Here is a 21,817-nt window from a genome sequence, read left to right as displayed (position 1 = left end):
TTGGCGCACTTGCATTCATACCCTGCAATTCAATGGGTAAATTTTAAATTTTCCACTGTTAAAGAGTTTCCTCGCGTGTTGCTCGGCAACATCCACCACAGCGATTTATTGGCCTCGAGCATTACCAAAAGTAGTACCTGCCGGACATTGATTACCTCTGGATATTCACGCTTTATGGCCTCCCCCAACTTTTTTGTGAGGCAGTCAAAATCTCGGATTTCTAGAGAGCATATGGACACTAGAGTAGAGACGAGAGCCTTCTCTGTCAGTAGCCTCTTGGCCGTTTCGGAGAAAATACTCTTGGCTTCGGATCTAATTCAACAAAGACCCTTCATTTTCCGTATAGAAGGCACTTCTGTTCCACTTCCGCAATAGTCTTGCTTTCCGTCGGTTTAATAAGCGAAACCGTCTGTCAATGATTTACTTTACACAGCGTCCTTGTCTGTAGACAAACGAATGTTTGACAGCGTAGCATGTTGGTTCCTTTTGTCCTTCTTTGCTTTCTTTTTTAGACCCTGGAGACTATTTGGATGAAGTCTCCTTTAGATGCGCCTGTAATGTGCGCGATCGATTGTCGTGTTGCGCCTAAACGCAGTCTACTCTTCCTCTTTCTCTGCTATTTCATCAATTTTTTGAGTTGTTTTAATTTGATTCTCCATTGTCTATTCAAGCTCTCCGCTTTGAATTTCAAATTTTCTCTGAAATTTTACTTCAATGCATCGTATGACAATAGCTATTAATTTCCCCGCAACGTACTTCCTGCGTAGACCATTCCAGATACACTCCCTGTTGACCCTGTCCAAGGCCTTCTCAAAATCGACGAAGAATAGGCGAAACGGAGACCTAAATTCCGCATGTTGCTCTACCATGATTTGAAAGGTGTTAATGTGGTGATTACAGGAGGATGGGGAGTGAGGATCGGCTTGTTCTCTGTCGATCAAGCTTCGATGTGTTCTTTGAGGGGTTCCAGGATGATTTTAGCTATTTCTTTCTGACAGCAAGAAGCGCACAAACGCCCCTCCAATTGTCGCATCTATCCTTCAAAGTCTAACGAACACCCCTTTCTTTTACTCTCTGGGAAAGACTTCAGATTGTAAAGAATTAGGAACAATTGTAAGTAGCACCCCCGTGAAAACCGCAAGGGTTTCAAGCAATAGTTCCCAGGGAGAAAGCGGCTTAACTTTACTTGAACGCATTGATGGCAAAGATAATTTCGCTTCTGTTTGGAAGTGGAACTTTACTGGGTGTTATACGATTGAGAAGCGTAGTGAAGCTCTCTTCCATCTCTTCAGCTGTTCATCATGAGAAGATAAAAAGGCAACCGTTAATAACCCTCCTAGGGCCATCGAAAGGCTTATAAACACCTGAAACCTCTTTCGTATCACGTTGTGGAGTAGCGAAATAGTTATTATTGGCTGCATCTACTGCTTTCCTAATTAAGGCAATGGTAGAATTCCTTTTGTCACATTGTACAATACGTTGCATTTCGCACATTTTTACGCTCGCAGCGATCATCAGAGATCTCAACTCCTTATGTTCACAAATCCGCTTTCGCATATCTGCGATCAGACAGGCTTTATGACATCCTTTTTGGAACATCGCTGACAATTTGTCCGGCGCCAGAGTTAAAGGCACTTTTGATGGTCACTAATCAATATTCTCGGGCGGTTATAAAATATAATATATGAATTGTGTTGTTTGCGCAGCAAATTCTCCTAATCCTGAACAATAACCATATCGTTCGATACCATTGTCAAGAAGCGTACGCACGTTCCAGAAACAAATCAGAAACTATTAGCGTGTTAGGCCAGTCTCAGTTCTTATCTAAGACGTTGTTGTCACTTCCGTAACAAGAAAGTTCCGATATTTACAGATTTGCTAGCTCACAAATTTCTATTCCTTTTAGTTGTTTTATACGACAAGAAGGAGTTACTTTGAAGGTCTTTTTAAACCCCATATCCATGGGTGACTCTTATCTGGATGGAATCATTTTGGATGCAAACTTTACAGTTGTCTCGCGTGAGGGAGCCACCTCTCGCTCATTTACCTTCTAAACATATAGACGAGAAGTTGGATATACTCCTTCAGCTAAGGCTCGATACGTTTAGTATTTTTCCCAATTTACATCTCCTGGCATTGTACGGTATAGCATGTATTCCGAGAATAAAGCGGATAGTCCGGCAATAGTATAAATACCTGCGTTACCCTGGACGTGATCTCTGACCCACTAGCTTCTCATTAAGCAGGGAGCAGTTTCTTAGATAATCCCTTAATATTCGCAAGAGATATCTCGGCACGTGTAAAATATTGTCTAATGCGCCTAGAATATCTTTCTATTTTATGGGGTTGCAGGAATTTCTGACATCAGGCGTTACGAGCAGCACCACCCGTCAAGTCCTGCTACCGTGTGCCTCAGTTCGATGAACTACATTAATGACTTGCCTGTCAGCATCCACTGTGGATCTCCTTGCTTTAAAACCCAACTACCGTGGGGATAAGTCTCCGACAGCACGTATCGCTTCAGCAGGGTCCTGGTGCATTTTTTTTCGCCGAGAGGACTGTCTCTTTATAGAGAAAAGTGAACAGTCCTACGCCCTTTCCGCGCCGCTGTCATCATTCCATCGGTCCACCTTCTGGGCCTTAAGTGAACAGGGCTTCCGCCGAGCCCCGAGCTTTGCTCCTGTTTATTGCGCTGCGGAGTCTTCTTTTGACTAATCTGTACCATCCCATTGTGGTACATGCCTCTTTCCCGTCGTTTAAACTTTGTATTATGCGGTAGAATTTGTGATACTCACACGGAGCAATTTCCGCCGTCCACCACTATATTGAAGGCTTGCCACACATCAATGCCCTCCTGGGAAGCTCCGCAAGTTAAGTTACTATCATAACTGATTTTCCGACAGTGTCAACTACAGCGTCACCACCCCCAGGAGTGCCTTCCTGAGGCAGCTCCAAGAGCTTCAACAAATCTCCCGGTATTCACGTTCACGACGTTCCACACAGAAAGAGCGTCTATCTGATATACACCGGGAGGTCGCCTTAACCACTTCGAATATGGTGTATTGATGAGGCTTGTTGAGAAGTCTTTTAACGATACCCATAATTCTGGCGCGAAGATTAAGTTGAGGTGGATCCGATGCTTGAAACTACGAGCCCTGCTCACACCGCCATTTTGAGAATTCGTTTCCCTCTGGAGTCGGGGTAACACATGTCCCATTCAAGTGCTCTGTCATTGAAGTCACCACTGGTTTTCACGCTGTAGAGTCTTCTTTTAGCTGATCCGTTCCTTGTAAATGTGATGTGTGACTATGCGTCGTCTAAACTTTCTGCCAAACAGCGAAACTAATTATTCTCTTTTTACAGGTCGCCAGTAGAAAGTCTCCTCCTCCTCCCGTAACACTAGAACCTCCTGAAGTGTCCTCCAGCGTGGCGTTGCCTGATCTAGGAGCTTTGACAAATTTCCCGATGTTCACCTTTGCAACATTCCACGCGCAGGAAGACTGTCAGGGTGGTGCATGTCGAGAGGTAACTTCACCCATTTCGAATGCGATGCATTGATGGTCGTTCGCCGGAATAATAAGTCAACAATGCTTTCTTCGTAGTTTGGGCTGACATGGTTGCTGAAAAGCGTTATCCCTAAACACCAAATCCACACAATGCGAACTCTTTGGCGTTGGCCCCGAACATGAAGTCAAGCTCGTTCCCGAAACCAGCGACGACGACTCGTAGTAAATCGGGATACCATGTGGCTGGATCCGAGGTGTTCCGGTACTGTTCGGTCACTAGCGTTAGATCCGCTTTTTTCTCGGCAAAGCTATTCTGTTTTTAAAGTCCGCTTGGAATCCAGTTTCTCAGATTATACTGCAATCGAAGTGGAAGAAACTTTGGATCACTAGACCGGTAGCACTGTCATAAATATAGCGGAGGAAGGTGGCTTTTAAGAGGAAAATAATATTCCATTTGCTAGCAAGCAAGCGCTTAGACAGGAAGTACAGATCAATACTACACACAATGTAGGGATCCCTGAGTCACAATGTCGTCTTGTAGGAAATAACAGGAGTTCGGGTCGAAAAACAGAAGATGATATTATTGATCAAAAGTTAAATTCATCGATTGGCTACGATTCCGAGGACGAGGAATTAAATAATATATATGGGTCTCCAATGCTTGCTTAGCTATTGAATTGATAATGAACTTTCTGCTGAAGATAGGCAGATATGATGCTTAACACCATTCACATCACAGATCAATCAATTATAAACCTATTGTCTCCGTGAGCGCTCGTCCTTATGAGCCGTTTATCGAAAACATATCTTTACAGGAATGCATTCTTACAAAGTATTTTATGTTCACCTTTTTATTCTTGCCCAGCTTTTCATCTCCAAGAGTTTATTAATGCACTTTCAGGTATCCTTCGTTTGTAGTCCGCGAACTCATTCCAGCGTCTTATTGCAGTATGTATTGTGTGTCCTTAATGATTTCAACAAATTAGTAATTTTAGTTTTATTTTTTTGCAGTTTGCAGCCCAGTTCCGAAAATATCTTTATTTCTGTTTTTTATTTCTAGAGAGAGAGAAATTTAATCCTATAATATGGAAATATAGGAATCAGCGTCTCCTAAGTATATTTTTAGCGCATATGAATGATAAAAGGTAGAACTTGAGACGGGATTATGTAGCCCAGTTGAAAAAAAATATCGGATCGCTCGTAACCCACTCTTTCGTTCAAGTTTTGTTGGAAGGAATAATACTATATGCTCAGAATTTCATAAAACTTTTATATAATTTTTCTAAGAAAGTTTGAAATAAGGACACGTCCTTGAACTGACAAATGCTCAGAATATTTTCTACTTTAATTCCTATGAATTTGTTAGAGAGACATTTTGAGAGAAAAATGCTAGAGATCCTTTTTCTAAGTGATTAGAGTATTGAAAGGAAGAAGTATCCATATTGTATCATTGCATGTATACCTTAAAGGTTGGAAGTTTCAATTCCGAAACAATATCAATACATTTTTTACAAATATTTATGAATATTATGCTTAACATAGTATGGTTTTGTGATATTGGAGCAAATAAAATAAAATATCAATTCGAGAAAGTCGATGTAGATTTAATTGTCTGAATGATGAGATGATGTGGATTTGTACCATTCTCTCTAGAAGGGGGAAATTTCATCAAACAAAAAGCAGAAATGTATTTTTTATTCTATACCATGCAACAGAAAACTTTTCTACTAAATATTCTTTTTAATTATTGTGAAACACAGTTTTACAGAGCAGTAGAAATGTTTTTTGATAAGTTGTATAAGGCGAAACCAGGGGACCAAAATGCAGATGATTACAGCCCAGCAGCATTTTTGGCAGACCAAGTCAAACAAGTAACACAACAGCTAAAAAGCACTTAAGTGCAGACGCTTAAAGAATGCATATGCGTTCGAGATGCTTCTTATTGAAGTACTCAACTCCAACTCCTCCTTTGCCTTTCATATCGAATATTATCACCATTTAGTACTATAGGTCTAGAACACTAATTTCGCGCCGGTGTCGTTATTTGTTGCGTATCTCCGTCGAATGTGGTGGATATTGAAACCTCTCATGTTTTCCTGAGGTACCTGCACTCCTCTACTCACTCGTCGCCGATCTAAGGAGAGTTGATTCCATTGCATGGCATAGCCCGCAATGCAATTGTTGTCCCTTCTTAATATGTAACCTATCCACTGCCACTTCCTCGTTTGTGATAATATTAGGCCAACGTACTCCGATGATAGTAGTCCGCGTAGTCGAGGTGTTTGGGGAAAGACGTCATAGTCCGTTGAATTTCTAAACGTCCGCCGGACAAAGCAGCATGAAACCTGTAACCGATATTTTGAAGAAATACTATTGGCGATAGGATACAATCCTGGCGGACTCCTCTTTGGACTTGAAAATCCTTTTAGATTTTACCTCGGTGCAACACGTGACATTTTGCGTCATTATATGTATGTCGCTCTGATAATAGCTATTCGTTTCTCCGGAATATCCCTCCTGCGTAGAGCACTTCAGATACACTCCTTGTTCATGCTACCTAAAGCTTTCTCGAAATCGATAAAAAGCAGATGAACTGAAGATCCGCGCACTGTTCCAAAATGATCCTGAGGGTGTTGATGTGGTCAATGCAGCATGATCCGGAATGGAACCCTCCCTACTCCTTGTCGATCAAGCTTTCGATATGTGCTTTGATGCGTTCCAGAATTATTTTCATTATTATCAACGGCGAGGAGCACGCAGCATCTGGACTCAGATAATCTGGCAGCAATGAACGCTACAAACTCCACATTAAGATCTAGGGGGAGGAGGTATAGGAATACATTGAGAGCTTCTACTGAGCAGGACTGGCTGCCACCATACAGCAGAACCGTACGTTAGTATGAAAGGATTACACCCAGATACTTTACACTGAAGGAAAAAAACCAATCTTTGTTCATTTAGCCGCGGGAGAAGGAATTCGGGAACCCTTGTCTTGGTGGCGAACAGCTTCAGTTCCGTTTTGATTGGATTTATGCCAAGTCCGCATCTTGCGGCCCACAGATACACCTATCCCAACGCTCCTTCCATTATGTCATAATGAAACATCCCTGACATCAATATCATTAAGTCATCGGCATACGCCACCATCTACACCCAGCTCCTGTTGGATATGCGTAAAAATTCATTCATCACTATCAACCAGAGCTCCGGAGAAATGGCACTACCCTGAGAGGTGGTCAAGCGGCTACCTCTCACATCAGACTGGATTACCCAATGCGTTAGATACCAAACTAGACAGATCTTCAGTCCACCACGGTGGCAATATCGTGGCGACACATTTCCAACAGCTATTGGTCATCTCCATTTCAGTTGATCCCTAAATCAAACGGCGAATGGAGACCTTGCGGGGATTATAAGCATCTGAATGCTCAGACAATTCCCGATCGGTACCATATTCCACTCATCCATGACTTTGCGCATTCACTGATAAACTGCTGTGTTTTCACGACCTTGGATCTGGCCAAGGCGTATCACCAAATCCCTGTTGCTCCCGCTTGTGCAATGCTACGAAGACATTTCAGAGATTCACCCACTATGTCCTACGAAACTTAAACTTTTGTTTCGTTTACATGGATAATGTATTGGTCGCATCTTCTTCTGAACATTTAGATCACCTCGAGTACATTTTTCAACGTCTCTTTGAAGCCGGCTCCTTCTAAACGTTGAAAAATGCAAATTCCTACAGAAGCAGGTGAAATTTTTCGGCCACATGACTACCCCTGACAGAATTCAACCAGACCCAGACAAGGTTGAAGCGATAAAAAACGTTTCCCTGCCAACCACGGTGAAGGATCTGCGAAGGTTCTTAGGCATGTTGAACTTCTATCGTCGTTTCTTGCCAAAGAGCGCTCATTACCAAGCGATCCTCAACGTTTGCTTACCTTGTCCCAGAACCAGGTTGCATGGTTTACTGAGGCCGTCCAGGCGTTTGAACGGTCAAACAGCAGCTTGTTGATGCTACACTACTGGCATTTTATCGACCAGGCACCCCTAGCTGTGTTCGTCGATAACGCAAGCACGCAAGTATTGCCTCACAATCATCGACAGGTTTACGCGGTGGCCTGAAGCAATACCTCTGGCTGTCATTATGCCACAATCATGTGCCGAGGCCCTCCGTCGAGAGTGGATCCCGCGCTTTGGTATACCTGCCGTAATCATCACATACTAGGGAATGTAGTTTGAGTCTACTTTTTTCTCGAAGTTAGGCAAGTTTCTTAAGTTTAAACACTACAGAACTACTGCATACCATCCGCAGTCCACTGCGACGCTGGAACATTGGCACACTAAATGTCGGCTTAATGCTCGCGACGATCCGTCGTGGTCGCGGTCCTTGCCTTTCGTCCTCTTCGGCCTTCGCACAGCCCAGCGAGAGGAGTTCACGGCCAGCCCAGCGGAAATGGTGTGCGGATAGGGTCTGCGACTCCCCGCCGACCCGGTGCTGGACATCAGAGCAGCATGCCGGAGTTGCTGCGCCTGCTTAGGGACGCTGCCAACTTTACCTTCACGAAACACGACGACGCCGGAGGTCGACAACCCCCCGGGGGCCTCGAGACATGTTGTCCTCATTAGAGCGGACGCTTCCTGGAGGCCACTGCACCCCTCATACGAGAGTCCCTTTAAAGTCCTTCAAACTCGACGTTCGAGGCGGGATCAAATGGGTCGACTTGTCGAGGCTGAAGTTCTTCGCTGAACGCTTCAAAAAATCGCCCCCATTGGCGTAATCACGTTGACGGGCTCCTCCGCTGAATTTGCGCGGTTTCAGCTGGGGACAGAGTGATGTGGCATCACGTCGGAGGCACGGACTACGACAGCATTGCCGTGAGGAATTCGCTTCTACCGACGTGGCTGGCGGCGTGGCACGAGGCCCAGCGCGCGAACTTCCTTACTCGTGTATTTATCGCCGACGCGATTCTTTTGTAGTGAGAAAAGCAATTCATCTCTCACCAATGATTCTACCCCTCTTTACAGGATAAAGAAAGATTCGGAGTTTTCCTTGCTACCGAATGTGGAATAGTGGTTCCCTGCTATCTGGACTTCAATTTGCTGACGAAATTTGCACGCAGATAAAAGATCGGAACATGGGCCAAAGTGGATTTCGAAAGCCTTTTCTTGACCTTTGACTCCACTCTGTCATGCCGATCTTACTAATTTGCGCACCGGAAAATTTGCTTTTGATAATTTAACCAGACTTCCTCCAGTCGATCCTCCTCTCTGAAAGGGTTGAAGGCCTCTGCAGCGAGATCTAGACTGAAAAGTATCCAACTGTGATCTGAGGAAGACTTCTGGTCAGGTACGCTCCGACTCTCCACCCTAAGATTGCTTAGTAGGGTAATGTCAAGGACCTCCTCCCAACCGTCACAGTTCTCCGTGACACACCCACACATTTGTGTTAATAAAAAAATCAAAGAATGACTCAGTCAAGTGATAACCATAACGTATCGTTTATTCAAAAGTTAACTTAAACACTAAAGATGATCTTTTCCACTAAACAATTATGAAACTTGTCTATCTTCAGCTTCCTCCATTGGAACGTCGCTAGCTGTTGCTCCCCTGTCAGGAATATAATCATCTGCTCTCCTATCAGGAAGGTCTTCTGCAACAAACGGCGTCAGGGGTATATTCTCATTAGGAATAACGCGTGGAGGCACCGCGCCGGGCTTAAGGAGTAGATTCAGCGATTCAGAGTAGGACATGTTGGGCTGTTTACGAATCTTTAGTTCAGCAATTATATCGCAGTCACTTGTTTCGCCTCTATTGCGCCATTTCTCCACGAAAATCCGCTCCATTTTCAATACTTTCTGGGTTTTTGCGAAAACTTTGTAGAACTGATTCGGTGTGATATCGTAGAGCGGGTCGACAGCTGGCGGATTTGGTTCCTCTTCGAAGAAGACATTGGTGCCGATGGTGAAGTCGTAGGAACCTGGAAGACAAGGGAAAAAGAACGAGGTAAGTTTTCCAGATGGTTTTCTGGAAAGAAAACTTCGAAATTAGGATGATGTTGAGTGAACGTCTCCTTTGCAACTGGATGACGGGTTCTCAAGCATTTGGAATTTATACAGTCCCGACAGATAAAGGATTAGGTTGCAAAGACATAACTTCCGAAAGTACAATATGAACACAAGTCAAACACTTTAAACTAGGAAAGTTTACCTCGAAACAGCTTCCCGTTCACCTGCACGATTGGGTGGTTCGAATCAACCCCGATTATTTTGAAGTCCAAGTTCGGACTTTCCAGCTCCTCGGGCCCAACATACGACTCAAAATCTAAATAAACTAAATATTCCTTCTCTTCATACTCCTCATCGTCACTCATGATGCCGCAAAAAGCTTCGAATGAAAGTAAACGTGCACCACCACCACCTTTCTGTTTATATACAAAATTGACAGCGTCAGGATGACAACTTGGATGCTGTAAACAGTGGGAGACAAAAAGTGTAGGAGGATTACTTGGGATTGTACGAGTATGGTTTCTTGTAGAAATGAATTTTTATTCTTTGGGTTTTAAGGCAATTGTTAGTTGTTTTTTCGGTCTCCGTGAAATTGTAAATTTGTTTGAATTGTAATGAGCTGTGGGCTCACCCATTTTGACAAGCCACCACCCCCATCCACCTGCCAGCGGAAACGAAACACCCATAAATTCCCCCTAATCAGGCAACACAACAATTCGTTCCATTAAATGACGGACAAATTTTCTGTCTGCGCGACAGCCGTGAACGACACTCGTGTGTTGTGTTTTTCTTTTTTTGGTTGAGTGCAAAAGTTTTTCTTGGTTCCGATCAGCTCACATTGCGTACAAGTGCATGCGATTACCTGTCGCGCGTGAATCCAGTGCGTATATTTGCCAGTTGCGTAGTGCGAGTGAATTGTAATCGCCCGGAATTGCATTCACAGTGGTGACCGTCGCAATCGCGCAACACAATCGTCGCCTTGTGACCGTGAAGAGTGCAAAGGCGAACCGTTCGTGACGACCGCTAGCCGTTAAGTGTCGTGTGGTGGAATCGCAATGTCTTCGATGAATGCAATTAATCACAAATTGCAATCGCTCGAGCAGCGCTTGCTGGCCGAAACGGCATCATCACGTGATATATTCTCGACGCCGCAGCAGCCTCGGACGCCCCACCCGCAACAATGTAAGGCTCCCCATTTTTAATTCCTGATGCGCCACAGAAACCCTCGCTCCCGACCCGCAGGATATCAGTCGGGGAGCGCGTGAACGCGTTCCGCCCCAAATGCCGGTGCAGTGCCGCTCCGGGGACGAGACCACTCGTCCCGGGGTCAGTCTGATTGGAAAGTGCGGGCTGCCTGGCAAAATCGGCTGCCAAATGGTGGCCCCAACTTTTTTGTCATTTTGCGAAGTCGCAGATTTTTGACAGCTCGCCAGCCCAGTCGCCCCATTACGAAATGGGTGTTGCCAGTTGCCGGTCACTCGGCCGACCGTGTTCCACGGTGTCGCGTTCCTGGCCGCTGTGCCCGTTGGGTGTCGACGCAGTGTTTACACATGAAACTTTGATGTGTTTTTGTTGATGTTTTTCTCATGGACTTTTTGTTGATTCCGCTGAAAAACAGAAAATCGCGACAGTGATGCACGGCTCAGACGACAGTGACAGCAAAACGAGAAGTAAAAATAACGCAGAAACAAAATTCCATGTCTGCATCCGCACCCGACTCGGCGGCTGGAGCTATTTTCTGAATGCCATCGCGCCACGAGCAGGGAATATTTAGGAATCGCACATTTCTCCTGCCGCCGCCTTATCACAACGACATTCCTCCCGTTTTATGCGAAATTCCGACACCTACAAAAACGCAGGGCGACTGCTCTCGCATTAAAAAGTTGCCATGGGATGATTTCGAGCGTGCGAAATGTTTCTTTCTTCCACACGGCATTTGTGCGCCGCCTGCCATCAAGTTTTATTGTCGTCATAATTGTTTATTGCACACGATAGAGCGCTAGATTTGGATAATTGAATTCTTACTATCTTGTCGGAGCATAATTGTTTCTGGAAAGTCATAATGAGATACTCCGGAGTTGGGGCCATGGCGGCAATCTCGCCTCAGGTCCGTAGTCGGCCCGAGTGGAGTAAAAAAGCGGCGCGAATTTCGATAATGTTTATGCGAGAGACGCGCCGATGGAGTGGCATTCAAAGTACAATTTCCGGTTGGAAATTCCTCCGCATAGAGATTACCTACTTATTAATATTTTTTGCCGACAGTTTTAATAATTGCGAGAAGCTGATTTTTGTGAAACAAGGTCACGGGTGGTTGCGTTGATATTTGCGTTCTGCTGAACAATTCGAAAAATGTTTTTTTATGAGTTCAAAAGCAAATTTCGATTAAATGTTTCTTAATGATTGATGTGGCTGGTGGGAAACTCGGTTGCCGTTAATAATAAAATTGCTTGTCCTCTGCCCATTTTGTTGTTGTATTGAACGAGAAACTGCTATTGGACCAGCATCCATTCTCCTTAGATTTACAAATTAATTTGACTGCTTGCTAAAAAATGGCTGACTTCTTTCGAATTTCTTCTTTTTCGTCTCATTCTTTGCTAATTTGAAACATGATTATCGTAAGTGTGAAAATGGGATCACCGCTGTTGGTTGTCATTTACATAGTCCACATTTCCAATGGAGTCATTGATATGCTTAAAACCTCTTTCAATTGTTCTGCGCCAAACAATTTTCCGTGAATTACTGGAAATGTATCATTAATTGAATAGTATTGCTAGGAATAGAAAGGAATGGAGTCTGCCATATGCTCTTTCTGCTACAACTAATGAATTTGTCCGATATCTGAAGCGTAAGTCTGCAGGCTTCCGTCTTAAATTTTACAAGCCACTAGGGAAGGAATGCGAAGGTTACAAAGCTTCTTCTTCTCCTTTAGCCTTTATCCCGTTAACAAGCGAGGTCGGCTCGTCGTGATCGGTTGCGCCATTTTATTTTAACAAAGGCTTGAAATGGATTTAGTCGCGAGGCCTTCAAATTACCATCCAGCGTATCAAGCCACCGTTGTTTCGGTCGACCTTTTAGCCGCTTACCACTGACTTCGATGTTTATACCAATCTTCGCAAGCGAATTTTCCTTAGCGCCAACTACATGACCATACCATCGAAGACAATTCTCTTGCAATTTTTCCATGATTGATGCAACCCCATGTCGATCGCAGATATCCTCATTTCGGATGTGATCAAGTCATGCGTGCGCGCGCCACTAGTCCAACGCAACATCTTCGTCTCCATCACCGAAAAGACGCCGTTCATTGTCTTTTATAGTCGGCCAACACTCAGAATTTAAGATTTGAAAGGTTCGTTGATACATCGATCACAAAGAACGCCAGTTGTGTACCCGCACTTTATCTAGGTGGCGCTAATGCGTAAGAAATTTTATAACGCAGTTCTTCATTGGCTGATAGCATTGGCCTGAGATATTTAAATCGCTCAGTTCTGACCATGGAGATCGGTCGGCCAAAAATCCAGTTTTATTCAGATTCATTCCTAGATCGTGTTGCGTGAGGCGATCATTCCCTTTTTGGAGAAGTTGCTCGAGATCATTTTTGCTATGAGAAACCAGGCAAAACATTATCGACATAAAGCAGTGTATAGGGCGCTGGACGTCGGATGTTCCGTATGATAGTCATAACAAGAACAAGAGGAGTGGTGAGAAGGAACTTCCTTAATGAACACTGACAGAGACACGAAGCGGTTTTGATACGCCCGCAACGCTTCGAAATTTAGTTTTTGTATCTCGTAGGACAATTAATAGGGGGAATTGGTTCCAATTTCGTTGAAATCTGTTCGAAATATTCTCGCTATCTATCCGTCGCGGCTCGTTGGTATGTAAGCAAAGTACTGTCATTAACGCAACAAAAGTGCTCGATATCATGTGTGTCGGACAAGTCGATACAGATTTCTCACGCCGTCCCGACTGTTCAGTTTATCGGATAGGTGTTTGTTATGGATCGCGCACGTGACAGTGATCACATTTTTTGCTTCCCGGTTGGCATCCTTATAAATTTGTAAATTCTGTCGTTGAGAAACTTGTGGTAGAGGCATTTCTTTTCACAAAACCTCGTTGAACACCTATCCGCCTCGTTCCATGGGATTGCGCTGATTTGATACACCCGTGGGTGATTTGATCAGCAAAACGAAATAGGCCGTGGATAGGTGACGTATTAGGGAGAGGCGACAAATGGATTTCAGTGGAATCCCCTCCCCCAAAATGGCAGACAAGTTGGTCGCTCCAGGAGCACTTTGCGCAGAAAAGTGGAGGCGAAGCGCGGGCATCTCGGCAGCTCCTTGGAAAGCATTCCAACAAATTGCAACCGATGGTGCGTAGGTGTGGTTGCTGCGCTATGCTCCACCAAGGGGTAAATGGCAATCATATATATAGAGGACATTGAATAGCATCCTCAATTTCCTAAAATTTAGATAAAAAAATTAGATTCTGCAACTTCAGGCTTGTCTATGGTCTGAACCATGGACAATTCAATTGTATCACAAAACCCTTGCTCCGATACGACAATGCAATACATGATCCACAAACTCCTCTTTGCAACTTCTTTTCCTTGCAAGGATTGCATTATGTAATTTTTCCCCATAGTCTCCAAAATAATTTGAATAAATAACGCCGTAACGCGTTCGGTGATGCATCTGTGAAACTGCATCTGCTTGCGTTTTGCCAGCGCTGTCCTTGTGATTATGTTATGTAATGTAAATAACTTATTTGGGACTACTTTCCGATGAGCGAAGCAACGCCAACAAGAGAAAAAACTGTCCTTTTTTCCGGGTCACGTCAACTGAACCTCGTATCTCCAGATTTTTCGTCTTCCGGTTTTCCTTGTCCTTGTCCTTGTTGCATTTGCCGCTTTGTAATCATTTTCGATGTACGCATACAAAAGATTATAGTCAAGCTACTTCCGATGTCCATTAACCCGCAAACCAAATTAACACTGCGTAGTCTTTCTCTCAAAAGCCGCATAACCAGGACGATGCGTCGATTAACTTCAAAAGCACTGCTTATCTGAAGGCAGAAAGTTAGTAAGCAGCTGTAGCACTCAGGTGTTTATTACGCCCTTTATACTATTCCCAGAAATGACCTGTTCACAATCTGAGAACATTTTCTAGAAGCAGAGAGTGCGCAATTTCTTCATTGAAAAGAATCTTACCGATGTGTCTTCGTCTGAAATCTGAGTAACCCAGGCAGCTGCACATGAAGTGCAGGGTCGTCTTCTTCTCCTCACATTGTTGGGTTTTCATGTCCCACTTCTTAAATGACAACAGCCCCGGGTTCTTTCGCGAAGCAAGAGTTTCTCCACTCGGCTGCGTGATTCGTTGCAATTTCATCCTTCAAAATAGACTTGACTTGGCCCCATCTTTGTAGATCAGCTTCCTCATTAGCAACGATGTTTGAGTGCCCCTTCACTCATATCAGAAATGTTTCGTTTAGTAGGCCAAGTTTCAGTAGCAACTGAAAGCAACTTCACACCAACTGGTGGCTTGATATGATGTTGCTGTTTAGTGCTGCTCTATGAGTGATCCGTCGGTGAAAATTATTAGGTATGTAATCCCAAAAGACTTGTGGCCATTTATGGACCATTCTTCTCTGTTTGTGTTTACGATAAAGTATGTCTTTTCAAAGAGGGGGAGCCACCGGATGTTTGTCAAGGAATTTCTACATGGACTTGTGATCATATATGATTGGCCGAGCCTATACGGGCGTTAATTGCTTTCCGTTTCACCTCCACAAGAATGGAAGTAGGATAGTTTCGAGTGCTGCGGTTGATGCAGTATTCATTACTCCAGTAATACTTCGAAAACCGAGCCTTTGGATCTTCGCCAGCTGCTTCCTGCTGTTAGCAAAGTTCAGTCTCGACCACCAGACGATGCATGCATACATCAGAATAGGTTTTATTAGGGATGTAACACTTTGTGTAGGCACCAACTGTGGTTACATGGAGAGTTGCATTCAAGCGGTCGCAAACTGTGTCCGTAAATTTGCCAGTAACTATTACGCAAATAATTGGGGAAAGACCGTTGTGTCCTCCAGGAGCCATAGCAATCTGTCCATTACCAGAAGCCATAACAGGAGGGAAAATCGCTCCCTGTGAGCAATCCCTAATACACCCTGGCTCAATATTATGTAAAGGATCCAACTGCATATTCTTTTTGGGACATCGTCTATGCAATTTTTGCCGTCAGCTCATGGAGTGCTATTTGTCCGGATTTGCTTTTCTGGTAGGCGTGTTGATTTTGGTAAAATTGCCACTTAGGAATGCATGTATCTCTAATGAACCGATCTACTAGCCTTTCCAGTCTTTTTAGAAGAAAGATCGTTAGATTGATAAGTTGATAGTTTTTTGCGTCCGTGTTGGTGGGTTTCCCTGGTTTGGGAATGAATATTACCTCCATATCGCGCAATTTATTAAAACATAAGCATGTGCTAGACTTGCGAGGCATATATTCCGAATATGTATGTACGGCATCCATTCCCTATATTACTAGCGCTAAGAATGATGGCTCCTCCCAGCACATTTTACTCACCCGAGTTATACTACTTTGCATGCCAGATTTCAGTCTCTCAGTTGAACTCTTGATGCACCTGTCGGTCCGAGATGAGATTTTAGATGATGGGTGGGAAGTGGATTTCAAGCAAATAGTTTGCCGTTTCTTCATGGTTTTTTGTGTACTTACCGCTGTGTAAACATAGATAACACAGCCTCCGCTTATTTTTTTTTGTCAAAGATCCGCTTCAGCTTTGAGGTTGCCTCAAAATACTAAGTCTCTTCGGAAAAGCTTCCTCATGGTGATCTCATGCTCACCAGCTGAGTCTCTTTGTTCCAATTCCAGCCAGCGGCTGAATCAGACTTCAGAGCGCGATTGTTTTGTCAAATTCGAGTTCCACTATGGTGTTTTATTCTTCTTTGACGTATTGAGTGGGCAGCTCTCTCTCAAAAGCTTCTTTCATACTATTCGTGATCATCTGGGTTGTTTTTTTAATTCCAGCAATGAATTTAATGCGCCTCCCAGGGGTCGTAAATTGGGCGCTGAGTTCCGGGCGCAGGAAAAGTGAAAAATCCTAGTTTTGATGGAAAGAGACAGTATTGTTACAAGTTTTACATTTTACAGCACTCGTGGTTGTTGAAAATACTGTATAAAAATCCAGATGCAGTATCCAGCAATGTTTGAATTTGAGTGCTCCAAAATTCTTCTTTTGTTTCAATATCTGTTTGTCATACGCCCTTTTCTCAGAAACAGCTATTCTGATTCGGGACTTTTTTGCGAAATATACGTGGGCCTCTTCAGACGGGGCCACTTTCAGCGAAATAGACCACGTGCTGATCGAACGCCGTCACCTCTCAGTCTTGATTAATGTAAGAATGTATAATGGGGGGGGGGATATAGACTCGGATTCTTATCTCGTTGGCATAGTGCTCCGAGCTCGAATTACAACACCACATACAATTCCCTTTGACAATCAGGTAAAAGTGAATACTGAAGCCACTCACAACACATTCATCTATAAGGGGGGAAATGGATGCCGCAATAACCGCAGCTAACAGATGTCCTGGAGATGAAGCATCAACAAATAATCTTCACGCAAGAATAGTCGGAACGGCTGGTTCGACGATGAATGTAAGCTAGCAATGGAACGGAAGAATACTGCATTCTCAAAGAATGCGGGCACGCACAAAGACTTATCACGAACTCCGTCGAGCGGACAAGCGACTGGGAGAAACAATAAAAGTACAGGGAGCAATCGCACCAGGCACAGAAGGAGGAAGTTTTATCAACGAGTTAACAGGATGAAGCCTTATACACCTCGATGCTCATGCTGCCGAGACAAAGGGTGAAATCTAATTTCCGACAGACAAACGACGGACAAATGCTGCCACCACCAAGCAGCACCAAGCCTGGGAGAAGCACCAAGCACAGAAGAAACAGACCGTGCAATTCACCAGCTTAAAAACCATAAGCTGTCAAGAGCCGATGGAATTACATTCGAATTGGGTAAATATTGAGGCGACCAATTACACCAACTGATGCTCAAAGTATGCGACAGCGAATCAATGCCTGACGACTGGCAACGGGACATTATCTGTCCCATACATAAAAAGAGAGATATCACGCAGTGCAACAATTATAAAGGTATCATGTTGCTGAGTACCATCTATAAGATATTCTCCGCTATCTTTCTAGGCCATACCAAAGAGGCTTCATTCCAAGCAAATCAGCAGCAGATCAGATTTTCTGTTAAAATATGGACATCAGTTGCATCATCTTTTCATCGACTTTAAAGCCGCCTATGACAGCATAGCCAGGGTAAAATTTTGAGAAAATTCAAGACCATTCAACATCAACAACGGTCTAAGACAAAAATATGCTCTATCATGCGTCCTCTGTAACCTGGCCCTGGAGAAGGTGATTCGTGATGCAGATGTAAACGCGAGAGGCACCATACTCTTCAAGTTTACCTAACTACTGGCCTACGCTGATGATATTGACATCATGGGAAGAACAACCCGGGATGTACAGTCTACCTTCATCCAGATCTCGCATGCGGCGCGAGAGAAGAATCCTCTGAAGAATTACACGACTATATCCGGTGAAAAAAAATGTTGAATCCCCCCTTTGCATGTATACGGAGCCCCTTTAAACTCCACCTAAATTTATGCCGTTCGCTGTATGCATGGGATTTCATAGTTCCCATCTGTCTATCAAATTTCGTTCGCATCGTTTTAGCCGTTTTGAAGAAAAGTGTGTGTGACAGAGAGACAGACAGTGAAGCGATTTTAATAAGGTTTTGTTTTACACAAAACCTTAAAAACATAAAATTTCCGAAGAAAATATAACGAATAAGATACAGTTAATACAAGCCTGCATGTAGTGTACAGTTACAGTCTTGAATGAAGTGCTCTGACACACTTCAAGATCCTGATTCCATATGGATTGTTGCGCTAATGATTATTAACAAACGACGTGATTGAATATTAAAGTTTTATGTTTAACGTTATGGGACTGTTCTGAGCATATTTTAAATGTAACTCAATACTGTTTGACAACAAAATAATATCTCAAATTCGGTAACATATTTATTGCCTTTGCTAAAAATATACTGCAGGTTTTCAACAACCATTCTTTTGCTAATACATACCATAGTACCCAGCAAAACAGCTATGCGTATGAAGTTTTTATATTTGTGGAGGCTTTGAACATTTTTGAGTGACATCCTAATGTTGAGTGCTTCTCTGGTATCATCGCTTCTTGCTATAAAAATTTCATTCAATAATTGATAACCTGGAACAACTATAATTAATCTATCTTCAATTCAACAACAGTGAGGTATTTCCCAACTCAAATTCAAGTTATATCCACCCAACTCCTCTTTGAATTATGATAATTTTTTGACAATTTTTTCATTGAGAACTCCAAACCGCTTCCGCAATTCTTCAAAAGAGCTGCAGTGGCAAGCTTTTTGGTAGATCTGATTTCTCAAATCGAAATTAAAAGCTATCGCATTTGGGAAATGTTGACTTATTTTTGATCCTGAGACATTGATGACATTGAAGACGATTTGGTTAATCCGGGGAAAGAAATGTCTAAATCAGCAAGTGTATCGGTCGATTCAACAGTAGTCCCTTCAATGACTACCTCTTTTCTGGGTTTATTCAATGGGATTTTGATGTGTACAGTGATGGTTGAACACGAGCCTCTTGATCTCGTTACTCCGGGTCGCCATGCATTCATGAAGACTGGGATTCGAAGTCAGGGCAATGAGATTTCGAGGGCATCACGTCGGCTAACTTTTATCTTGGTCTCGTGAATTTCCTACTTCCAACTACCGTTATTTTGAATTTTGGATAATAATTAAGTTACTATATTTTGTAAATCAAATGCGTTCAATGGAAAACAAGACTTTTCACACTGAAATCTTTCCCCGTCGTTCGTCTTGTGGATATATGAAATTTTGATTTAGAAGACAATACATTGATCTATATTTTTTTCTTCTCATTATTTTACAGTGGGACAGACAACACCTACACCTCGCCGACCATTAAACTTGCCTGTTATACAGGCACAACAGACAATCGAATCCGAAACAGACAAAAAACTTAAGAAAATTATGAAACAGACAGGAATTTTAAAAATCAATGACACATCATATAAAACAGACATTAAAGACTTAGAATATCTCGGGGACTTAGGTAGCGGTACTAGTGGTCATGTAGTTAAAATGCGACACATACCTAGTGGGACAATAATAGCTGTAAAACAAATGCGACGTACCGGCAATTCTGAAGAGAATAAACGTATTCTTATGGATTTAGATGTCGTCCTCAAGTCACATGATTGCAAATATATTGTACAGTGCCTGGGATGTTTCATAACAGATCCAGATGTGTGGATTTGTATGGAGTTAATGGCGATGTGTTTCGATAAATTGTTGAAATTGATGAAAAGTCCAGTTCCTGAAGAGATTATCGGAAAAGTCACAGTAGCGGTAAGTAAATATAAAACATATAATTTAATATAAACAGATTCTAACTTGCTAATATTTTCCTCTCCTTTCAGACGGTCAAAGCACTCTCATATTTAAAAGAAAAACACGGTGTAATACATAGGGATGTGAAACCATCAAATATATTAATAGACGAACGAGGCAATATTAAGCTTTGTGATTTCGGCATTAGCGGCAGATTAGTCGATTCAAAGGCGAATACACGATCAGCTGGATGTGCTGCATATATGGCAGTAAGTATCAACTATCCACCTAGCTTTAGTTATAAATGAATGTACACAGATCTAATTCAGATTTTTCTAATTAAAAATAATTAACGTCAAATGTAGGAATGCGAACAAAGTTCTTACGTATTAAAATCCTATTTGTCTACTTGCTACTAGTAATCGACAAAAAAATTTCACAAGCAGACTATCGCTATTTTGGGTGGTATCATAGTTTCCCTTCTCCTTTAATTTTCTACTGCTAAAAAGTATACCTTTGAAGGTAAAAGAATTTCTCCTTTTGGATTGGGCTGTCACGAAAAAGTACAATGTACTGCAGAGACGAGTGGGGCTATCATTTTTACACCCCAGCAGTAAAGATGGGTAGATAACGTATGTGATATGGGCTCAAAGTGTAATGTTAGATTACCATCACCAAGCGCGAACCAAACATCACTAAACATCACCAGTTATCAAAGTGGTGATGATATAACTTTTGTGATAAGTAATCCTTTGTAATGTGATATCACATTATGAAACATCACCATTAATTAGTACAAGTGGCGACGGTGGCGCCTATCGAGTGCCGAATTGATGCCGGGTGTCGCTTGCGAATCCGTTAGTGTTATGATTCCATGTTCTCTTGCCTGGCTTTAGTCGGACTTCGGGCTAGAAAAATGATGTTGAGTGCAGATTCTTGGCTTTAAATCAATTATTTATTTGTGAACTTATCGTTTGTAATACACGTCGGCTCCTAATTGATGTACTTATGAGTTTGATCTAGATAATATTGTAGGAGTGTCCGGATAGCTGAGTGGTTAGAGCACAAGGCTGTCGTACGGAAGGTCGCGGTTCAAATCTCGCTGGTGGCAGAGGGATTTGTATCGTGATTTGACGTCGGATACCAGTCGACTCAGCTGTGAATGAGTACCTGAGTCAAATCAGGGTAATAATCTCGGGCGAGCGCAATGCTGACCACATTGTCTCCTACACCTACACCTACCTCCTACTGTAGTGTACCGTTACGGTCTTGAATGAAGTGCTCTAACACACTTCAAGGCCCTGATCCAATATGGATTGTTGTGCCAACGATTATTATTATTAATATTGTAGGAAATATATGTTAGTGTTATGATTGACGTGGAAAAATAACACTTTGGATAGCCAATTACGGCTGAGCTGCTATCCTGGCTCGAGGAAACGCGGTTTACCGTGAAAAAAAGAAAAACAATAATTTATTTCTAACAAGTCTTGAATGGAATCTACAAGCCCAGTGCGTCACCCTAGAAAATTCTACGCACAAGCAGTTGTTTGCACCGCAATGGTGGCGCATGCTTCGTATCTGGTTCAGAGCGTGGCTTAAATAGTTGCTCGCCCCGTGACGGTCGCGCGTGTTTCGTGGCCGGTTCAGTGTATGGCTTAAGCAGTTGCCTGCGTCGCGACGGTGGCAGGTATGTCGCATCCAGTTCAAACTCCACAACCAGCCCCCGCTCAGTGTTGATCGCAGGATGCGAGCAGAACGTAACGCGTTTCACTGTAG

General features: G+C 43.0%; 2 protein-coding genes across 2 annotated transcripts in view; one reads left to right on the top strand and one right to left on the bottom strand.

The window, feature by feature from the left end:
• Nucleotides 1-8,975: 8,975 nt before the first annotated feature.
• Nucleotides 8,976-9,970, bottom strand: LOC119653406 (general transcription factor 3C polypeptide 6). Its single transcript, XM_038057970.1, has 2 exons — nt 9,717-9,970; nt 8,976-9,486 (listed from the first exon to the last, which is right to left on the bottom strand). Exons 1-2 carry the CDS (start codon nt 9,877-9,879, stop codon nt 9,059-9,061), a joined length of 591 nt encoding a protein of 196 aa, XP_037913898.1. The 5' UTR covers nt 9,880-9,970; the 3' UTR covers nt 8,976-9,058.
• Nucleotides 9,971-10,234: 264 nt separating this feature from the next.
• LOC119653405 (dual specificity mitogen-activated protein kinase kinase hemipterous-like) overlaps nt 10,235-21,817 on the top strand; it is a 42,372-nt gene continuing 30,789 nt past the window's right edge. Inside the window, exons 1-3 of the mRNA XM_038057969.1 lie at nt 10,235-10,696; nt 19,578-20,056; nt 20,128-20,307. Coding sequence (XP_037913897.1) covers nt 10,570-10,696; nt 19,578-20,056; nt 20,128-20,307 — 786 coding nt within the window. The 5' untranslated portion in view covers nt 10,235-10,569. The remainder of the gene's footprint in view (nt 10,697-19,577; nt 20,057-20,127; nt 20,308-21,817) is intronic.

This window comes from Hermetia illucens, chromosome 4, assembly GCF_905115235.1.
Source record: "Hermetia illucens chromosome 4, iHerIll2.2.curated.20191125, whole genome shotgun sequence".
NCBI classification, from domain to species: Eukaryota; Metazoa; Arthropoda; class Insecta; order Diptera; family Stratiomyidae; genus Hermetia; species Hermetia illucens.
Note: the sequence above shows the minus strand (reverse complement) of the source record. Positions and strands in the feature narration are given on the sequence as shown.